At 41.4% G+C, this 22145-nt stretch overlaps 1 protein-coding gene across 4 annotated transcripts; it reads right to left on the bottom strand.

The window, feature by feature from the left end:
- Positions 1 to 152: 152 nt before the first annotated feature.
- Positions 153 to 16516, bottom strand: TPD52 (tumor protein D52). 4 transcript variants are annotated; one of them, XM_031552887.1, is made up of 8 exons: positions 16289 to 16516; positions 11519 to 11634; positions 9863 to 10011; positions 8982 to 9083; positions 7950 to 7976; positions 3740 to 3781; positions 2483 to 2531; positions 153 to 1473 (listed from the first exon to the last, which is right to left on the bottom strand). In XM_031552887.1, the coding sequence occupies exons 1-8, from the start codon at positions 16410 to 16412 to the stop codon at positions 1357 to 1359; spliced, it is 726 nt and encodes a 241-aa protein (XP_031408747.1). In that variant the 5' UTR covers positions 16413 to 16516; the 3' UTR covers positions 153 to 1356. The 4 variants fall into 4 exon arrangements, with proteins under 4 accessions (XP_031408747.1, XP_010707366.1, XP_010707367.1 ...); XM_010709064.3 differs by lacking the exon at positions 7950 to 7976; XM_010709065.3 differs by lacking the exons at positions 3740 to 3781; positions 7950 to 7976 and having other exon boundaries at positions 16289 to 16513.
- Positions 16517 to 22145: the final 5629 nt, after the last annotated feature.

Here is a 22145-nt window from a genome sequence, read left to right on the forward strand (position 1 = left end):
CACTGCCCCCGGGCCTGCTCCACGTGGTGCACGCGTGGCGGGCCTGGCCGAGGAGGGATCCAGCGGCACCTGCCGGACGCGGCGCTTCGAGCTCGGCTGCTCCGCGGAGCAGCCCTGTGACACGGCCTGTGAACACCGCGCTGCACAGACGCTACATTACTCACATATTGGTTTTATTGAATTTCGGACATGTAGTTGAGCATATATACACTGTAACTGACGTGCTAATAAAGGCGTGGGGAACCTTTTTTCTTCTATACATCTGCAGCAGTTGAAGGAGCGCACAGAACACACACCGCCGTTTCAAAGCTTGTTTCCAGTTCTAAGCGTGGCGATAAAAACATGTGCCAAGAATTACGATCTTACCCACATCTTGTGTCAGAAACAGAAAACAGAATCTGAAGAGAACAACGGCATAAAGCAACAGGCAGGAGAGCAGCCCTGGGAGGAGAGCTGTGCTGCAGCACAACACTGGGCACTGCTTTTAGGTGTTAACAAGAGCAGGACGCTGCAGGTCCTTCACAGCTACAGAAAAAAAAAACAGATTTTATCAATGGCCAGGCTACAGGGAAAACAACATTAGCACTTGAAAACAATTTGATGCCTAACAGAAGAACAACTTTCACGCCCAGACTTATCCTCACATTTTTGTTGGTGTAAATGTGAGACCACTCTGTGAATTAAGATGATTCACAACTGATCAAAAGTTCAGAAGAGTACATCTTCCCCCATTACTTAGGACAAAATGCAACGCTGACAGCATTATCATAACTGAACTAAACCAGCACGAATAGGAAACTTGCTTCTAATAGTCGGAGCCTTCCTAGTTGGATAACTCATGGACAAATCTTAAGCCTGCTAAAGGCCTTTTTTTAAGCTGGGAGTGCCCCTCTAAGTCTGGTGTCCCATGCAGGCAACACTTAACTGAAATAACGACAAGGGAGTGAAGTAGCAAGGTTCAGTTTGGCAGCAGCACAGATTCAAAATGGTTAAGTTGAACAGTAGTTACAGATTCAGAAAGAATTACGTATCCACATGTATGTACAGTATAATTAACTTCTCCAAAGAGTTTTTCATTGCTATATTTTTAAGGTTGCCTTCAAATAAGGGATAAATCCTTTAAATGCTTGAAAGGCATAAAAATTCCCCTCCCCACACAAAACCCCCAACCAACCAACATATTTTAGTTTCAAAAATAATCTGAACCCACAACAAGCTTGTTATCAGTTAATTTGGTAAAACAACTACGTGCTAAATAAAAGCACATCTGGTGGAAAGAGCACAAAGAATGTTACAAGTGTGCTTGGTTCTTGCTTGCAGCAACTGGCAGTGGGTAGCAGGATAGAGGCAGGAATCTCAGTGGGTCTCCTCCTGTGTCTCTTCTGCAATCGTTTCTGTGGCACTGGCATTGGCAGCTGAGTTCAGAACTTCTCCAAAGTCTCCGCTGGCAGGTTTGCTTCCTCCAACTTTAGACTAAATCACAAAAAACACCCTCAATGTAAAACTGCAGTTATTTGGCATGCCAGTTAGCTGCACCTCTGCACAAAGCAGCTTAATTAATCCTCTTCAGCTCAGCTTTTCCAGAACTGAGCTACATCGAAATAATCTTCAGATTATTTAGACAACACCTTAAGAATTGTAAGCATGCTTCAAGATACAAGAAGCATGAAACAGCCCTAATTCCAAGGAATCCAGGCATGCAGCCTTTCAGGCCACTTATTTTTAAAAAATTCAGAGATTAAACTAGTTGCTGTATACTCTGTAAGGATCTCGAATGGTTTTCAGTTGAGGCTGAGAGCACATCTTGAGTTCCACAGTGAAAACTGGCAGCTATGATGCTTTCACAAAGCAACACATTTACCTTTTTATTTCTCTCTGCAGTATGTACTGTGTGCTATTGTGTGAGTACTAGCAACACTCAGCTTGCTAGACAGTCATCAGAGCCGCATGTTATTGTTTGCATGCTTATTATCTAGCCCAGTGTGCCCCAAAAAGTCAAATCCGAATCTAATAACATGTACTAATTATTTTTAAAAGCTGAGTTTGCTTTTTTGTTTCTTTGTTTAACTTGAAGAAGCTACTAATAGTTATTTCCAGCATTTAAAGTTTTTCTAAGTCAATTTATTTTTACAAACGCTATCTGCAAATTTAAGGTACAAACATCTTGCACATTTTATGTGCAATATGCTTATAACAAGATAAGCATTCCAAGCTGTACTATATATTTTCAAGATATAATACTAGGTATGTTATACCAGCTGTTTGTGGAGGTTAGATACATGTTAAACAAATGTTCCTGGTTTGTTTTCTTCTCTTCAAATCATTAGGCAGAGAAACTATTTCCACTGTACTTAAAAAGACATCACCTAAGCACCTTTAAAGTTACTGGTAAATTGTCAAAATTTGAACAAAAAAATTACCCAGAGCTCTCAAAGGTCTTTTCTCCACATTCACAGCTCCACAATCAGCAAGTAATGCTTACCTTTAAGGTTTCAACTTTTTCTTCAAAAGATTTGAAAGTAGAAGAATTTCTAGGAGACAAAAAGGAACCACAGAATTAAAAACACATCTAGTCAACGTATAAGTATCAGAAAACAAGCAAACAGTGGCTTTTTCCATTGTCAACATGTATTTTGTTCGGGGCTTTTCCCTTGTTTTTAAGGAAAGCCCAAAATAGTTTGTATCTACTTATACTACATAAGCTCATTCTGCAATTAACAATTGCCAGTCTCAACACTAGGTTCTTTTATCACAACATGGAAGGGAAAACAAGCAATTTTTCAGATTTAGCTTATTTTTCCAGTGAATTTCAGCAGGTTTCTGGCTTATGGGTTAAAAAACTTTGCCATCCTGAATAAAGATTGTCTGTCAGATTTTTTTTTGCTTGTTATAGGAAAATAATTTAACAGGCTGTGTGTTTAATTAACAGAACAGTTCACAACGGCATTTTCTGCTAATGTAAGTTTATGGGAGACTCCCCCTTGCCTTTTAATTGCTAGAGACAGCTTGATTCTAAACGCACAGGAAGAGCAGGACAGCTTATGATGTTCAATACAGAGGTCCAGTGTATTGTTATTACTAGGATCAAAAGAGTGCCTTAATACTCCAATTAGCTGTCAGTGCCGCTTGCAGATTTGTACAATAGCTTGCACAGCTTTCTGCCTCGTGCAGAGTGGAAAATGCTTGCCTTCACTGGACCAAGACTGAAGACTGGCAGCAGACAAAATAAAGTTAAAAATGAAAAAAGCTTTCAAAAAGAAGCTTCCCTTTACCCCTTTGCTTAGTGGCTGTGTGTGCCAGCTACGCCTGGCTGCCCTCTTTCATTTGGGAAAGTACACACACATATATAAAAAAAATAGATTCTCTCAGGAGATGAAGGAACAGTGTGAAGTGACAAGAGGCAAGCACTAAAGTGAGCTAGAGACTTTTTGTGAAACCACGTTATTTTCTACTCACTTTCACAGACAGTTCTAAAACAGACACCAAGCAACCGTCTTTTAAACTTGCAAATTATTACACGTCTAACAAGAAGGTGAAAGTTGTTATAGCTCTCCAAACAGCAGGAAAGCACACTTAGTCACATTCCAGGTATGTAATGTGAAGCAGAGATAAAACCAAATTTCATCCTACACATTAGTATACGAAATCCAGTATTTTTTTTTAATCTGTTAGTTAAATTCCATTTTGATTCCACACTTGACAATAAATACACCCAACAGCTGGTTTATGCATACGTTACCTCATAATAGGCATGCTAATTGAATGTTGTATGGAGCGTATACTAAATTGCCAGCATTAAGAAAAAAGAAAGCAAGAAGTTAGTTGAAATGACAGAAGAAAAATTGGCTTAGAAAGATGACTTTCTGGACACCACCGTTGGTAAACAGTCAGTCACATAAAAACTGTTTGGTTTTGCTTTTTTAAATTGCTTAGCCATGCGCACACGCACACACAAGTACAAAAGAGCAAAAGCTGCAACAGTTCTTTCCTTTCTAAAAATATTCAAGTGCCATGCTTGTTAGTAAGTATGTGTTCTTTTTTTTTTTTTAGCTGCAGTCTGTCTACCTATTAAGTCTTCCAAGCAATGAGACATGCTGCATTTACAGTTCTGACGATATCAAATAGAAAGGAAACACTCGAGAGTTATCAGTCAAGTCCTCCTGCTCCAAGGATTAGTCTGACAGTCAGAGAGCTCCCAATTCAATACAACACAGAAGTTTCATACTCATCAATATAAAATCAACTAGCAGGAGAGAGCAGTTCCATCCAACTATATTCAAGATCAGGTTCTGGGTGGGGGCAAGGGGAAAGTCCTAGTTCCAATGCTGTTCTGAAACTCATGAAGACTTCTTTAAGCTGCCTGCATTGCCATACTGTAACTGTTTGTCTACTGACAACATGTACTATTCCTATAAAATGACTGGAGTTACACTAAGGAGCTCCCAGATAATTTCTAAGACCAACAGTTCCACGCGCTGAAAAATCAGTATTTCCTCTTCATACAAATTAGTCTTACACATTAAATGTTTGTCAAATACCACAACAGCAAGTCAGAAAAACCTGTTTTTCATAACAATTCAGGATGTTGAATCTTGGCTGGGCTTTATGGCATCTTTCAAAGGAATCTGTTTCAAGCAATTGCCAGGGTGCAATGCAGCAACAAAAATCCTCACGTGATGCACCTTGAAAAGTCAAATTAGTATCCCAGCACAATGGGAAGTACATTCACAGATGCCAAAGGGTTCCATGTTCATTGCACAGGAAGGTACCAGAGGCTCATTGAAAGAACGGTGATAGAAGAAAAAAAAAAACACGCAAACAAATTGCCTTAAGGTTGGGATCCCTTAAGGCAGATGCACACCTGAAGGATTTTGTGGGTGCAGAGTACTGGAAATCAGATTCACAGAGGCCAGATACTGTCCCGCCACATCAGCAATGTGAGCCATGTTTCATCCCCTTACCCTAAAGCCCTCTTCTGCTGTTTTTCATCTTCACTGATGTTTTGAGCTCAGCCAAGTTTTTTTTAGAGCACACAAAGATGATCTTCACGAGCGCCATCTGCATTCTTTGCTCTTTGACACAGATTACTAGACATTCTGGTTTTGCTGCTCTTGCCAAGTTTCAGCATAGAACTAGGTTGATGTTACCTAAATCTTCATGCAGTCACGCTGAGCCACTTCCACTTAGCCTGCAAGAAGTGCCTCGCTAATTGAGAAGTTAAAGACTAAAGAGGGTGAAAATTACCTTTGTTTCTCCACATTTACAATCTGCTCGCACAGAAAAGCAGCAAGCTATGCTATATTGCTTATCTTTTAACAGAGATCAACTCTGTTAAAACTCTGTTTAGAGAACTTCAGCTCAGTCCCACAGAGATCATTTAATGGAAGAACTGTTCACATCCTGAAAAGTTAACCTGTTATGCAATATACTTCACAAAACATCCTGAATATGTGTGGAGTGTCACCACTATAGATGGTTTTGGCACAGAATCATTTGGTTCGCAAGAGAACTGGATTAGATAAGTGAAGTTTATCCTTAACATCAAATCACTTATTCAACTTGCGCAAAGAAGATAAAATATTGAAAAGCTTTACAAAGACAAGTCATTTTTCTTTTCACAAGTGACAGAATGCCACAAAGCACTCAACTAGTCCAAGAAGTAGGGTGGTTTGAAGACTAGAAGTCCTTTTTACAACACCCACCATCAAGTCTCTATAGAAACAAAAAGGTGTAGTAAGTTGCTCTCTTAATTTTCCATACATTTTGTACTGCATTGAAAGATTTCTCTTATTTCAGAAAGGATTATTTTTACAGTCACTACATTGTATCACATTTTGAAAATGCACAGGGAGATGTGTCAGTGTCCCTCCCTAGAAACCAAAAGCACTGGTTATTTCCTTTGTTAATAGTTAGGTTTCCAATCAATATGCTGATGAATTACGACATTTAGAAGTCCATGATCATATACTGTTCCCAAAGCAAGCAAAGGAAATTATTGTAAGACCTGCAATCAGGATAAAGATGAGTATTTCTGCTCCACAGTATGGATGCAGCAGTTATGATTGCTCAGGAAGTCTGCTAGGACCTGCAATCTTGGTACTACTGCTATTTTGCCTATAATGCTCATGCTGCCTTTACAAGATGTCCAGTTAATCAAGATACTCATAACAAGAAGAATGGCGGTATTAAGAAAAACCTAAGACAGTACAGAGTTTTCAATCCAACAAAAAGCAGCAGACAGACAATGAAAACAATAGCAACCTGAATTCACACTACCAGCCCTCTATTTCCATACTTTTCCAGTTCACCACAGCTCCATTAGCTAGCCTCCTTACTTCCTTTTACAACTCTTTCCAAAGTTAATTTGTAAGAACAAGGAGCTGCGTGGAATACACAGAAGTAGTCCAGCATGGAAGGAATCATTCTATTACAGCTGAGCAGTTACTAAGCTAAAACAGTACAGGAAACAATGTCACGAGGAAAGAAAATGATTTAAGAAAATGCATCTGAATGTTCAGTATTTATTCAAGTATCAGACCTATCGCTTCTCAGTTCCAGGACAAGACTTCGACATCTAAAAGCTTCTGAAGTTCAGAGTTGTACTATCTTTGTAGTAGGCACTGCTTCAGTAGTCACGTTACAACAGGACCTGAATTCACTGTTTGAATCCCAGTTGAATTTCGTCTTTATGAAAGCAAAACACCTTAAGTGTTTTTAATTTCTTGTTTAAGTGCAGTTAAGACCTAGAACAGCACTATTTTTATTTATTTAAAATCCGCCTGCTCCTGAATTTATATTCACACTTTGAATTTCCACTGCTGTGATTCCTCCCAAGAAATGCAAGAAAAGTGTTACTTCTTAGGCCCCGTCATACTCCCTCCCAGTAGCACAGTTTCTAATAGTAGCTACACTAGCATTGAGTACTCCAACTTGAGCAGCTGGTTGCATATTGAGGTATTAAATTCTTCAGGCCAGAAGAGAGTTCTGAGTCTGTGCTTGTCCTCATCAAATGAGCAGACCAACACAAACACAGGAGCACCACAGCCTTAAGGAAGAAAGCTGAACCTTGACAAGGCCTGACAGACACCTTCCAGTCTCCCTCTGTCTTACTGATGACAAAGATGAGATTTAAGATGGGCTGCTATTCTTCTGCTTGAACAAACTCAACTCCCCAGGCACTGCAGACGGGGCTAGAACTCCTCACTAGTATTCTAGGAGCTAGATACCTACATCTCTTAATACTCTCTGTGGCTATTTAATGAGTCAAAAAGATGAAGTCAGACGCAGAGGTGCACAAAGGACAGAATATCAGGTAAGAAGTTGCTACACAGTCAATTTAGCTACTGAAAACTTCACACTGAGTATTTGCTTACAAATAAGCAGATGAAATACACTGCAGGCAAGATAATTAAAATATCCTGTGTCTGGAGCTGATAAAGTAATCAGCTGAAAGATAAAGACTGTTTCATCAGACAAACTGTGAACAATGAATTCATTAACTATTTTAGACTTAGACTCCATTGATTTGAATAAAACCACAATTCTAAACAACTCTTGTAATACACACCAGAAAGGAAAAATTTCTACTGTCAGAGCACAAACACTGTACAGACAAAGGAGGAATTCTGCACGCCATTGACCTCAAAGACAAATTTCATCTCCATAAAGAATAACAATTCAGACTCATTTTAACAGATTCCTCTTTTTTTTTTTTAAATAAGAAATAGAGACTAATTGATTATTACGTATCATCACTATTTCATGTTCTGGAACAGTTACAGGTGAACATGAAGAAACATCTTCCCTGACATCAGATGAATTACAGTTTTACAATAACACTGGAGAAAAAAAGAAGTTACCTTTTACAGATAAAACTCATTAAAAGCATTTAATGGAGGCAGTCTGACTACATGCTTAGTTTCAGAAAAAATTCTTGTGTCCCACCTTACCTAAAGGAATGTGAAAATGCCTGTAGTCTGCACAATGCCAGAGTAAGCATTAAAGAGAGAAAGGAAGTTCTGATAAATCTGAAGCAAAATATTGAACTACGTAGCTCCACCTCAAAGTTTCTCACTAAACTTCAAGAAGCAAGAAGGAGGTTAATGGCAGCACTTAAAAACCAATGGCTGATTTTATTACACTGCTGTCCACCAATGCAGCAATATTCTGTTAGATTGTGATTTTGTTACTTGCTCAGTAATTGAAAAGTAAGTTTGATCCACTATTCACAGCAAATTAGAAATGAAGATGAGTAATTATGTGTTCCTGTTGTAGAAATTACATAATCAAAAAATTCTAAGTTAAACATATGATTAGTTTGCATCCAGGAAGAATCCCCATGCAGCTAACAGTACATTTAATGCTAAAAATTACCACCAAACTTACCTAATTTGCATTTTGACAGTCAAAGTATACTGCTGTATACCAATATTTAGGAATTAACAAGTACCAGTAGTCTATTAAAAGGTAATAAAATCAAGCCACTGCGGTAAGGTGGAACAGCTTACAAAGAAGTATGACACCTTAAAAGGAATCCACACACACCCAAGACAACACAAGACAAAAAAAAAAAAAAACCAGAAAGGGACAGATAAAGACATTTGTTGTTTAAAGGTGGTATTCCACAAGCTGAGAAAAAACAGAGAACAGAAGTGATGATGTTATGTGCACTAGGCACACAGAAGCAGGCAGGAATGCTGCCATCAGCAGTCCCATCAGAAAAATCAGAGCAGCAGTGTAGATAACAGCTTTTGTTGATTTTCTCATATATATGAAATACACACCACATAACTCTTCTGCATCAGTGAATTGATTCATAGGCATACAAGCAGATTTTGCTTGCATCAATCAGCATTCCTAAGACATGCTGAAGGTTCACGATAGATTAACTTATTGAAGTTCTAGATACGTTAACAGCACAACAGCTGTTATCTGCTTCAATAAAGAAGTGCAACTGCTTGTTAAAAGTTAAAGAAACATACTTGACATCTTCAAACTTCTTGGTTATGACTGAACCAACAGAGGAAAATGCAGCAGAAGCCTTCTGACCCGCCTGAGACAGGGTTTCTGATGTTTTCTTGTATCTGTGTTCAAAGAAAATTAAGTTTGTTATTTTAATACGACCATAAGGAACTTTTCAGTGTACATTGTTTCAAACCCAGAAGTATATTTCAACTTTTAGGTGGAGTTAACAAGCTACTTGAGAAGCTATTTTGAATTCCTGCAGTCCCTTCTGGCTATGGCATTCTGCAACCTCAGATTTCCAGGTTCACCAAGATACATCTACCACCCCACCCACATGATTTTCTGCTTTTGTGGGGATTTCCAAAATGGAAAAAACCACCACACAAACACAAAGAACAGCAGATGTTACTTTTGGTGCCAAGTGTCTAAAATTTGTACTGAATGGCTTTGTAAAAAAAATCTTCACCAGAAGAGATCACGCAGTAAGATGTACTCTGGACTACAAGATAAAGGTTTTGTTTTGCTGGAATATTGTAACATTGTACTCTTCCTACATGAACTACCTTTACATTTTTCTCAGGTCAGAAAAGAATTCTGCTGGACTTGAGACACACAGATATCTCAGCAGTCATATCTCAGTTCTGTTAGTCAAATATATTAGAATTGCCCATATGACAGGCAATAATTTTTCATGAGATGATACGGCTAGTAGGGTTAGCTATGCTATGGCCTCCTTAGGAGAAACCTATGACAATTTCCACAGGCTCACCTTAGTACAATTTAACACTGTTTTATCTACACTCAGCTTGTTTCACAAGAGTTGAGTATTTAGATGTATGAGTTGCATAGTTTTCACCTCAACAGCTGAGACAGACTATCATCAGGAAGCAGTACATACGCTGCAGTTGATGTAACATCTTGCCAGCTTTTGGTGATATTCTGCTTTAGTTCCTGTAATGAGTTAATTCCCAGCTTTCTCTTGATTTCTGCTAGATGCTTCTCTTTGGCAGCTAGCACTTGTGAGAGTGTCTGGATTTCCTCTTCCACCTATTACAGCAGAGATAAGAGAACTGAGTTAATAAGCGATCTACACAGCCATTAAACTATGTATTTATGAAAACATCTACTAGTCATTAGTTATGGAAGGGATCATGTGTTTTTAGCATTGCCTCATCATTGTTTCCGACTACTAAAATGGAAATCCTACAGTTTGTTAGTCAGAAAGCAGTCTGCTTGCAGCTAGCTCTATCAATTCAATGCACACAAGGAAGCAGGTAGCTCTGAAAGACCATATGGTTAGAAATCAGTACCTTCTGACAGCATTGGCCTACGTGGAGCACAAAGATTAGTCAAACCTGGGACAGCTGCCAAGCCTATATGCTCCAGGAAGCTCAGAGTGTCTGCTCCACACAAGTTTGTCTTCTTGCTTGATAAAACTTGGGGAGGGAGTGGGGGAGGAGGGAATGGAAACAGTGGCAGACTGAGCAATTTTTTGTTTTAAAAAATAAAAAAAAAAAGAAGCAACCCATACACCACACCAAAACTTGTTTGGTAACTAGAAGAAACCGTTGTGTGTGCGCGCACTTTCTCATTTACATAAATTGCCAAATGAGTCTCTCAGAAACATGGCCAGAGCATGGTTAGACACGTCACAGTTTTACAATGCTAATCCATAAGCTGTACAGGTGTGACAAAAACCAATGGCATGCATCTATCCCTACCAGACTGGACCACACTACTGCAGGACATGAGGCTGCTCACTCATTTAGGTCCCCCTGAAGGAATAACCTCAATGTACCTTCCTTTTGGATACCTCTGAAAATCAGCATGATACGCCCTGCTAGGACTGGATTTCCTTCACAGTCTTCAGTTGATTCTTTCAGCATGGAATAATACTCAGAACTACCAAAAACAAAGCTGTACTGAATACAGCTGTGCATTTATTTCACAGCAAACCTAAGCTTAAGTTTGCAGGGAGCTACAAAGGAGAAAAAATAATAATAAAAAAAAATACAGCTACTCAATGAATCTTGACTTTAACAACATTTTAAATTAGCAGGCTTGAATATTTGGCTGTCCCTCAACAAGTTGCTATTTCTATTGCTTTTAATTTTTCTGCTACTATAAATTCTGGACAAAAATAGTTAAATCATTAGCCATCATCAAAGCAGTGTACACAGAGCATCCTTCATGAAAATAACAGTTTTAAATCACACCACATCAGTTCAGATTATACTTGGTTTTGGCTTCAAATGATTTTCTCTTTGACAGTCTTGTTTACTTGCTTCTTACAAAAGGGGAAAAATGTTACACACTTACAGATTCTGTTTTAAGCACTGAATGCTAATTACTTCTAGCTTAATTCCCCATAGATTTAATTAAATGTTCTTTTTGACTCCTTCCTTTTCTCATCACTGTCCATGCTACAGTACAGAAGAATCCCATGCCCAGATTCAGAAGGAATACAAAGAGTACTGACTGTGCATTCACAGACATGGTTACAGCAGATTTTCGTTCTCAAAACCAGTTGAAGAACTACTTGCAAGAGATTTACCTTGGCAAGCTCCTTTCTCAGCTCATTCTGTTCTTCTTCAGAGAGAGTTTCTGACATGCCAACTGTAGCAGCAGCATCCTCTCCAACCTCGGGTATAGAGTCAGTTCTCAGCAGCCCTAGAGGTAAATAAACTGTTAAAAGCCAGATCAAAACGTGCTGCCCAGACAGCAAATGGATGTACAGCAATTGATGTACAACCCCTTTATGGCAGTGCATAATAAAGACTAATGAGAGGACATCAGAGTCACATTCCCCAAGAATCATAGTATGGTTTGGGTTGGAAGAGACCTCTAAGGTGACCTAGTTCCAACTCCCTGCTATAGGCAGGGACACCTCCCTCCCGACCAGGTTGCTCACAGCCCCAGCCAGCCTGGTCTTCAATGTTTCCAGGGAGGGGGCATCCATAACCTTGCCAGGCAATCTGTTCCAGTGTCTCACCACCCTCGCAGTAAAGAATTTCTTCTTGATACCTAGTATATATCTACCTTCTTCCAGTTTAAAACCATTTCCCCTTGTCCTGTTGCTACATGCCCTTCTAAAAAGTCTCTCCCCTCTCTTCTCACCAAAACAAGATCTGCCATAGACAAAAGCAAGTTCAGCAGCACTGAGGATTACACCACAAGTAGGAACTCTCTCGTATCTTTCGCAACCTTCTCTCCTTAGTGTGTGCCTTTTCCTTCTCCCCTTCCAAATCCAGAAACCAAAACTCCGCCAGTTCCTTGTGTATGGAACACCCCTGTGGTCCTTCACAGCTTCTGTCTTCAGGCAAAGGAGGGAGAACAATATCCTTTTCATCACTCAGTTCACAATTTGCTCCTACTCTTAGTCCTCTTCTTACAGCAGTTACAGCATCACAGAAGTTCCCAAACTGGAAGTGACCTGCAAGGACTATTGAGACCAACCATCCCCTATATCTGAGATTGTTGTCCAAATGCTGCTTGAATTGTGACAGCTCGGGGCCGTGCCCACCGCCCTCCGGTGCAGAACCTGTCCCTAACCCCCACCCGCCCCTCCCCTGACGCAGCTCCATGCCGTTCCCTCGGGCCCTGTCGCTGTCACACAGAGCAGAGCTCAGCGCTGCCCCTCTGCCCCCTGTGAGGAGCTGCAGCCGCCATCAGGCCTCCCCTCAGCTCCTCTGCTCTGCGCTGAGCACACAAGTAATGCAGTGAACAACAAAAGATTTCCCATTTTGTAGCTTTGCAGTCGACGCTTAAACACACAGCTCACCACAACGAAGTAATCCTACACTCATTTGCAAAAGACCAATCTGCAGAGAGATGGCATCCCAGAACTACCGCTCTACTCAAGTTTGAAAATACAACAAATTAAACAAAGGGGAATATTTTGTTTGTAGGGATAAAGAGGTGTGCGTGAGTGCGTGTGAGAGCAATAAATCAGGCCTGGAGCAGTTAGGCATGGCTCTCCCCCAGCCAGCCGTTCTGCTCGCAGCAGCCTGGCACTGCAGTGCTATGGGTAACCTGAGAACAATTGCCTTCTCTATCCTTTCATACAGTTCAAAGCATACATTCATCCAGACAAGCTGAGGACACGTTATTTAACATTCCCTTACTAATCACTACAGTAATTAACCAGATGCAATTCCACTCTCATTTCAGCAGCTTTTGATGGCATTACAGGACACTATTTGGCTTGGGAATCCAGCAACTCATTAACGAGCAATGAGACCGTTACTCTGATTTCCTTGTAAGACTTGGTATCAAATAGATACATCACGATCAAGTCAAAAAGTCTGTTAAAAAAAAAAAAAAGGTTCTATAAGGTTGTATATTTACAAAATACTCCCAGCAGATAGCAGCTGTAAAGCCTATAAAATAACAAGCTTTCTTGATAGTTAGTAAACTTCAGTAAAGCTCAATTTCCAGAGATTATTCCCCATATGTTTTCTACCTGGATTTGCACAAAGAATAACTCCGCTCTCTGCTACATGGGCAGACATTTCTAAGAGGCGAGTCAGCTGAACAATTACTGACGGAGGAGCACAAAATCAGTATCGTGTTTTCCCAGAGATTTACGTCCACCTTACACAAACATAACTGCCTACAGGTTTCCCAATTATTTTCTGGCAGAAGCTTAAGAAGAGGAAAAAAAGGGTTTAAGTCCAATGTCTAAATCACTAAAGCACACTAAAGCACTACAACCCCGAACACAAATGATTACAGCTCTTCTACAAATAAATTATCTGGCTGTGGGACATGAACATATTTCCGTTTCTTAGCATCAAGCTGTTAAGAATGCCATAACTTTTTATCTGATTGTTATCCATGCTATTAATTACATACGTTCAACTGAAGGAAGAAATTTAAATTGCACTTTTTCCCCTATGTTGGCCTTTGACTGTCAGTTTACTCTAAGCCCGCAGTCCTTTCAGGAGCTACAGAGCTTGCCCTTTCAAAACCAAACTGCAGAAGCTTTTCAGGCACTAAAGTGCTCCAATGACTATGGAGCATTAGCACATCCCGCTGAGAGGTTGTTCAATCTCATTATGAAGAGTCATCTGGATTAGCTCACCAAAAATAGATCAAGTGAATTCAGCAGCAGCAAAACGTGCTGGATCATCTCCTGCATCAATAGCTTGCTTTGGGAATACACCCTACCTTTGCAAAACTGGTATATTAACGCAGTTTATGCTGCTTGTTGCAGCACATCACCGAAATGTGAATGGAAATTGAGATTCAACACTGAGAAGGAAAAAGTTAAGGAGCAGGAAGAGACCTTTATGTGCATGGATTCTTTAGGAAGATAGGAAATCACTGCTACTGAGACTCCTCCACACCTCACCCAGTTCATCTCATCACACCTTCCCCTTCTTGCTCTCTGCCTCCCTCCCATTTAACATGTCTATCCAGCCACCAATGCTCTCATTACCAAGCACCTCTACACTTGTTTTATTCCCATTCCTCACTTCAATACTTGCAGGACACAGTGCATCTGCACTACTGGAAGGCAATGCTTTACTTTCATTTTTATTTGACAGTTCTTTACTTTGGAGTTGAAAAAACACTTAACACACATTTGACACTCTGCTACAATCAAGTTTAGCATGATCGTTCCTAGTCTCTTAAGCAAAGGGAAAATTCTGTAGAGATAACCCAATAACTGGAAATACCCTGTATTGGGAAAACTTACATCGTTTTAAGGTCAGTATTTAGGTGTCTGTATTTCTAAGACTGACATATAATCACAAAAGTTTACTAAATCTAGTTAAATTAATCAAATAGAGCCATTGAGAATTTAATTTGTTAAGTCTTATAGAAATCATAAGCAGTCAGGAAAACTGAATCTAAGCCTACATTATTCTTCCACAGTAGACAAAACATGAAGCTTTCACTCAGGTTCTGGTCTGGGGTTTGCTCTGTTTATCTTCAGAGCAAGTTTGTTACTTATCCCGACCTAAAGTACCACCACTTCTTGGCCTGAATTTGGAGATAAGCAGTAAACACAAGCCATTTAAGGAACCACTGGTCACTTCAGATGAGCAGCAGCCTTTAGGGTAGGGAAGGGTTAGCCTTTCCAAAGCCTATGTTCCGGCAGACACAAGCTGTGCTAACATACTCAAGATGAGTCCCCAGTGATCACTACATAGCTGACAAAAGGTACTTGTTAGAGATCAGAAGAACAAGCTAGTGGAACGATCCTGAATTTCTAAGACTTGAATAATGTGACTACAGAATGCATTTATTTCACAATACATAAGATCAAATTTGAAGTACAACCCATTTGTCTGAGTGAAAGTAGCAGTCAGATTTGCTTTTGCCAGTTTGGTCTTCTTCCAAGCAAAGATCAAAGTGAATGAATAAGAAAGAAGCAAAGGTTGGTGCTTACTGCCATACATCAGCAGTACATACAGAGGACAGCTGCTGCCCCTCTAGAGGAGGGGTGAGATGCAGAACTGACTGCTGCTTCTCAGCACTCTGCAGCTCATCTAGGTCACGCAGAAGTTTGGTTTCATTCAAGCAGAGCCTTCTCAGAGGACACACTTTCAAATTTTAAAGAGCAAGACTACAAGGAAGGAAAAAAAAAAGAGAAAAAAAAAGCTAAGCTTTCTGTATTTGTAATCACCCTGGAGAGCCAGGAACTGGAAAATGTGCAGCGGCATGGAGGAAAGATGGCAAAAAGCAGACAAGACTGCACGAGGAGGCATGGTGCTGGCTGTGTGCACACCAGGTTACCAGCTGGAAGCAGGCAGGCTGCAACTAGCACCAAGCTCCTGCAGCACAGCGTGCAACAGCCACTGGCAAGTACACCAAGTGCACGCACGGGTAAAATGTATGGCATTTCAAATGCTAGGTGGAACAGAACCCACGCTTTAGAAAGAATTTCTGGCAGTCCGTGGATTTTTTTTATACCAAGGTGGCAGCAATGAAGTAACTTCAGAGCTCTAGACAGCTTAAGTATGCATTTTCCTGCATTAAGTATGCATATTCCTGCATTTTCCTCTTCAATAAATAAATTAGTAAAATAAAAATCTAACAGTCAAACTAATCTGGCTACAATATCTTGCAGATATTGCCCTTCTGTTCCTAATTTTATTGCTTACTTTGTTTTCCATAGGATTGCCTTTCCACAGAGTTGAAAAAATTAGCTGAAGCTGGTAAATGAGACATGACCTACACGACATACCAAAGCTAACAGATCACCACAGTTACCAACAGGACTTTGATCTTCATTTAATCTATCTTTCAGCCAAATCACCTTTCTACAGATCTCAGCCACCGAGCTTCCCACATGAAGTTGTTAAAAAGAAGTTACCAGACTTGGTCAGCGTAGGTGACCCAGGTGGAGTAAGGTTTATGCCAGGTGACAGGTAAAGGTAGTTTCTGTCCACTCCTGCATTGAAATCAAAGGGCGACTTGTAATCCTCGTACAGATCCATGCCAGGAAGCTCAGAGAGCACCACCACTCTCTGCTTCTGCTGAAGGAGGCATCTTCTCCTTGGGCAGCCACACCAGAGCACAGGGCTTTCTTCACCCCCTGTTTCTTCTCACTGTACCTCATCAAATTCAGCCGACACCTCTCTTAAATTCGATGCAGACGTCCAACAAGTACTTTCTTAACCATGTCGTAGCTTCTGCTGTTTACACAGCACAAAACTGAGTTCTTGTCAATTTATAACCAGAGCTGAACTCAAACAGACCGTGCCTTTAACAAACACCTGCAGTGCGCTGCTCCCAGGCTCCTGGAGAAGCCTTCCTCCTTCCTGCAGGACCGCATCACGAATTTTCAACCATTTAAATAAAAAAGGTCAGCTGACAGCGGCTACACCAGGATCTCCTTAATCTTCTAGGACACAAAAGGATTACCCGCAGTAATCTATCCTATATACCATCTGTGCAGGACTTTTTCCTCTGATTAATGGAAAATTCTGCCCACATAGCTCTGCTTCCCCAGCAGTCCCCAGCGGTGCAGCAACCAGCGGCCAAATCCAGTCCCTCTGCCCAGCATCACTCTGCAGGGTGAGTCTGAAGGTAACAGCAATCACCTCCAATAGCTGCACTGATATCTGCCTGGTGTTTTTTTTTCTTTTTTAGGAAGGTGCTGATGTGCATTACGGTATTTGCCCAAGAGGCTAAACATACCCACGTATGAGACGTGTTTAGCCTGTTTTTTCTCTTTTCTTAAAATAAACAGAAGCACACTGCCCTGTTCCCTTAGAGCTGCAGTCACTTGTAGCAGCCAGCTTTATGCCAGGAACCAGTAACACCGGAACACACGGCCATGACAAAATCTATTTGTTTTGACATGTATACTGTGAAGAAAGACCAACGTGCGCAAACCACCTGACTTCATGCTATAATCCAGCCCTGGGAAGCAGAAGTTCTTACTTAAAAGAGGCACTTAGCCCAGTTTTGCAGTTCTTTGCTACTTTTTCCCCCCTAAGGTCAGCTCCTTCCACTGCAAACACAGCTTCACTAACAAGAGAGAGCACCTTCACAGCTGAGCAGTTTTCTCCTCTGAGCTCTCCCAGCTCCATGTTTTGTGCCTCGGCTCTGAACTGCAGCCTGAACACACAGGAGTACAATCAGATGTAAGCTAATCTTCCCCCCCTCCCTTCGCCCCCCAAAAGTGACATTGTAGGGCAGATCTGACCAGAGCCATTCCACCGCTCTCTGCACAGCCATAAAAAGCAAAGGAGCGCTGCCACATACTCAAGTCAACGTGATCCCGAGGGATACCAGAAAAAAGCACACCACTTTAGCTTTAACTCCTCCTTTCCACCGCAGGAGCAGACCTCCAGGCTAATTAAAGAGCAGTTCTTTTGGCTGCAGACCTACATTGGTTTCTGGAGCAGGCAACCTGCAGGCTCCTAACAATGACAGTACAGCAGCCCGAAATACAGATCCCTGCTATTTCCCAAATCCACTCAAAAGAAAAGAATATGGTGTCCCTCTGCGTTGCTGACATGTGACTTAAGCACCAGGGAGAATTATCACTAAATTTATCTAACAAAGGTCAAACCTCTGGTCACAGATTCTGGTTTAAGCATCCAGAAAAGGTAGAGAAGGTAGCTGCAGCAGTCACAGGCTGCTAACTAAACACATCACCATGAAGAACTACCGACATTGTTTTGCAGCCTTTCTTCATGCTATCCTGCACAAAAGCTCACGCAGGAGCTGCACTAACTGGATTAGACAAATGAAAAGTTATTAGATGTGGCAAGGTAGAAAAGCAGGATGCTATCAGCCGTCATTCTCCTGACACAGAAAGCACGAAGGTGAGTTTACTACCTACAATTTAACCACCCCAGACAATTATTCATTGTAAACTAATCAATGCTAGCACATCATGACTGTTAGAAATAGCTACTGCAGGAAAAAGAACCTCTAATGGAGATTCATTCACGCACACTAACAGCCTGGAATACCATTTCTTGGCCAAGGGCATTTAGTTAGAGTCTATACTTACATTCTTGTCACTTACAGGAAACTCCCTGCATGGCTTGTTAATGAATGGTATGAGGATAAACAATCTGGCACTCTTCCTGTATCTTCACTGCACCAAAGTTGTTTCATACCCCTGCTGACATCCAGATCGACAGCCTGAGATCTCTGCTCTGAGCACCAGTTATACCACAGATAGAAGTGTGTATGAGCCAAATTCTGCCATTCACCAGCACCGTAAACCAAGATGAGTCCAAGGCATTGCCCATCAACTCCACTGTCACTTCAGGTGTCAGGGAAAGTTTGACTCGTTACGTATCTAAGCTCCCAAGTCAAAGACTGAATTCTTCCACCCTGGCTCATGCACAGCCTCTTTGCTCAGATTAAGCTAGTTTACGTGGCCATAGACCTAGGTTACTACAGTAGCACTCAAACAAGCCACCTAGATATTTCCCATCAGCCTCCCACTGGACTTGCTCAAAGAGTGGGCACATGAGAATCTAATGAGGTTTAACAATGCCAAGTGCAAGGTGATGCACTTCTATGATTCAGTCGTGGCAATCTCCAATAGGTCTGAAGACTGGCAGAAGAACTCACTGAGAGCAACCATGCTGAGAAATAATTGAGGGTCCTGATGGACTAAAAGCTGGACTCAAGGCAGCAGTGTGCTCTTGTAGCCCAGAAGGCCAACTGTATCCTGGGCTGCATTCCCAACTCCCCACTCCAGGGAAGGCAAATACTCCCCTGTCAACCACAGGAGCCTGCTTGTTCCTCCACTCCTTCCCCAGTGCAGCCAGGAATGTGGAGCAGAGCAAGACTGCTTGCAGAGCTGGGCCCCGCTAGCTCTCATCTTGGGTGCCCTTTGATGTACAGCATGAAGTTTTTGGACAAGGTTATTAACTTACCACACTCTAAGCACTGCTAGACAGTGGCAGACTCCCCTCATTCTGCAGCCGTTCTAAAGTGTCCTTCCATGACCAAAACATCCCATTGCACAGCCTTTCTCCCCCTCACTCCTCAAGGTAATTCACAGCACACTGAGCTAGCTCAAGATGAATTGAGACCACAAATCCATACTCTATTAGATGTACCTCCTGGTGCAATCATATACATTTCAGAGTTGCAAGAGGCTAAGCACAGACATATGTTATGAGGCTTAGAGCAGTTATTCTGCATGCTCAAGTATCTTTGCTGTTTGCCTTGCACATCAAATCCACATCCTACAGCTGTACCGAGATATTACTGCAACTATCAGCTGCAAGCCCATACCTGAGGAATGCAAGAGACCTGCACCAAAGACAGGAAACAGTGGGGTTTTGCTCACTACACAAGTAATTAAAACTGCAAATTTTGCTGTGGGTACTTCTGCTGCTTCAGAACTTACACTTCTTTGTCCTTAACAGGACAGGATAAGGAAGCAGGCATCTACACGACGTTAGAAGCTGACGTTCAGAAGACTGGCACGAAGGTAGATTACTTCTGTCAAGGACACTTGAATCAATTACTGACAAATTGGACTGAACGTTACAAAGTGGCTCCAAAAGGCTCAGCAAGGCATTACCACAGGCTTCCCACCATTAACCATACTGTAATCTGCTCTTTCAAGGTTCCAGTGCATGGAAGGTTTCTCATGTAACTACTGAGCACCAATTTAGCAGATTGTGCATGCCATTAATCATGTGGGAGGGGAGGAAACTTTCTGCACAGCTAGAAGAGCTGTTAAGACTGAGTAAACTACTAACTGGCTGTATGCCTGCTTATTGTCAGGCACTGTTCCTTCTGATACCACTGGCTACCCAGTTCTACAGCCTAGCTTCCCAAGGCTCAGTTCAAGGCTACCCAGCAACAAGTTAAGTAAAGCAATAATGTTAAAGCATTTTATCTTGGTGATGACTAAGTAAGGCTAAGACATTATAGTAGTCTTGCAGATAAACTGCTTTCACATGTTTAAACCTTGAAGGAAAATAATTTATTTATATATGGAATAAGTTACATTCTCCTTTCCCTGAAAGAAACAAATCCTGCACTGTGTGGGCACCTGCAGCATCCCAATTTCTTACCTTGTGTACTCTACAAGCACAGCTGTGAAAAATGCACCAGAACCCATATTTTGGGCAAGGCAAGCATGACTTGGGTCTGCAAGCAAAGGAGGGTGGTGTGGAGGGGCAGAGGGGCAAAGAGCATCATCAGAGAAGGGAAAGATGAGCTGGCTTTATGGGGAGCAGAGCAACAGAGATTATCTCCTGTTTCAAGGATGACTGCCTACTAACTTGCAGCTGGTTTGAATTCACACCTCCTGCACTGTGCAGACAAGCAAAACTGCAAAGAGACTTTTTAGTACCAGCAACCAGGTTAAAGACTTCCAATAAGAACTTCCCTTGCCTCCATCTCTCCCAGGTTGGTCTCAATGAGGCAGCAAATAAGGCTTCTGTCCCCACTTTAGATGAGTTTTGCAGGACCTAAGCCATTTTTAAGAGCTAGAAAGCCACTTAAGAATCCTAAGCCAATCTAGGCTCTAAGGTAGAAATTTGATCTTCAAAGCCTTACCAGTTCACAGACAAGTAAAGCCTTACAGCACCTGATCCAAGGCTTTAAAACTGCTCTTGGATACAAAGATGCTGTGAAGCAGTAAGACAAAGCCAAACAGTAAGCAAGCATTTCGGTAGTACATTTATGCCCAGGTTGGACATTAGGAAAAATGTCTTTTCCAAAACAGTGGTCAGGCATTGGAACGGGCTGCCCAGGGAGGTGGTGGGATCACCATCCCTAGGGGTATTCAAGAAACATTTAGATGTTGTACATGGTTTAGCAGTGAAATACTGGTGCCTGGTGAATGGTTGAACAGGATGATCTTCTTGGAGGTCTTTTCCAACCTCGGTGATTCTATGATCCTGATTTGTACACCTTCATTTAAAGGTCAGTTCATGGCACAGATGGGGTTGCAGAGCTATAGCAGCTGTTGAATAGTAACAGCCCTTCTACAGCCCTACTGGTAGAGGCCAGCAGATTGATTTAGATGTTTAGGGATTTGCAGTCTTCTGGCAGAGTCCAACTCACCCCCACCACACCAATTTCCTGCCCCCAAGACTTTCTCTGGACCAGATCTTCATGCAATAGCACTGTTTAATGGGGTCCTTCTTAAAGAAACATTTCCAACATTTTCCTAGGAGTAAACTATCTTCATTCACTCATATTAAAAACAGAAAAAAAACACATTTGGAAGTATCAGTATCTTCCCAAGATATACTGTCCTGAAACACGGACACTGCTGAGTTCAGTATTACTGGCTTGCTGGTAGTGTTCTTTTCTTGAAGCAGAGTTTCAGCCCATGGCATTTCCAACAGCTGAGGCATGTCTTGCAGCAGCAGCACTTCTCATTTCTCTTCCTCCCAATCCAATTACAAACTCAGACTAATTTCCGGAGATGTTGTGAAGGAGTAGATCCACATTTCAGCATATTTTGCAGCCAGACAATCAAATACCACAATAAGATCCATAGCCTTTTTGTATCAGATAGAAGACTTTGCATTCTCAAAGCTTCTCAATGATCTTTTGAAGCCACCTCCTCCAAGATCTGTAAGGTTTTTATTAGGGAGAAATCCCTGCCTCATCGCAAGGCTACATCTCAAGCAGAGGTCAGAACTAACCCACTTGCCCACTCTAGCAATAAAAGGTGAGAAGCGTTTCCAATCTACAGGAATAGTCCAGGCCCACGGCAGCAGCATCCC

The sequence above is a fragment of the Meleagris gallopavo genome, chromosome 3 (genome assembly GCF_000146605.3).
Source record: "Meleagris gallopavo isolate NT-WF06-2002-E0010 breed Aviagen turkey brand Nicholas breeding stock chromosome 3, Turkey_5.1, whole genome shotgun sequence".
Taxonomy (NCBI): Eukaryota; Metazoa; Chordata; class Aves; order Galliformes; family Phasianidae; genus Meleagris; species Meleagris gallopavo.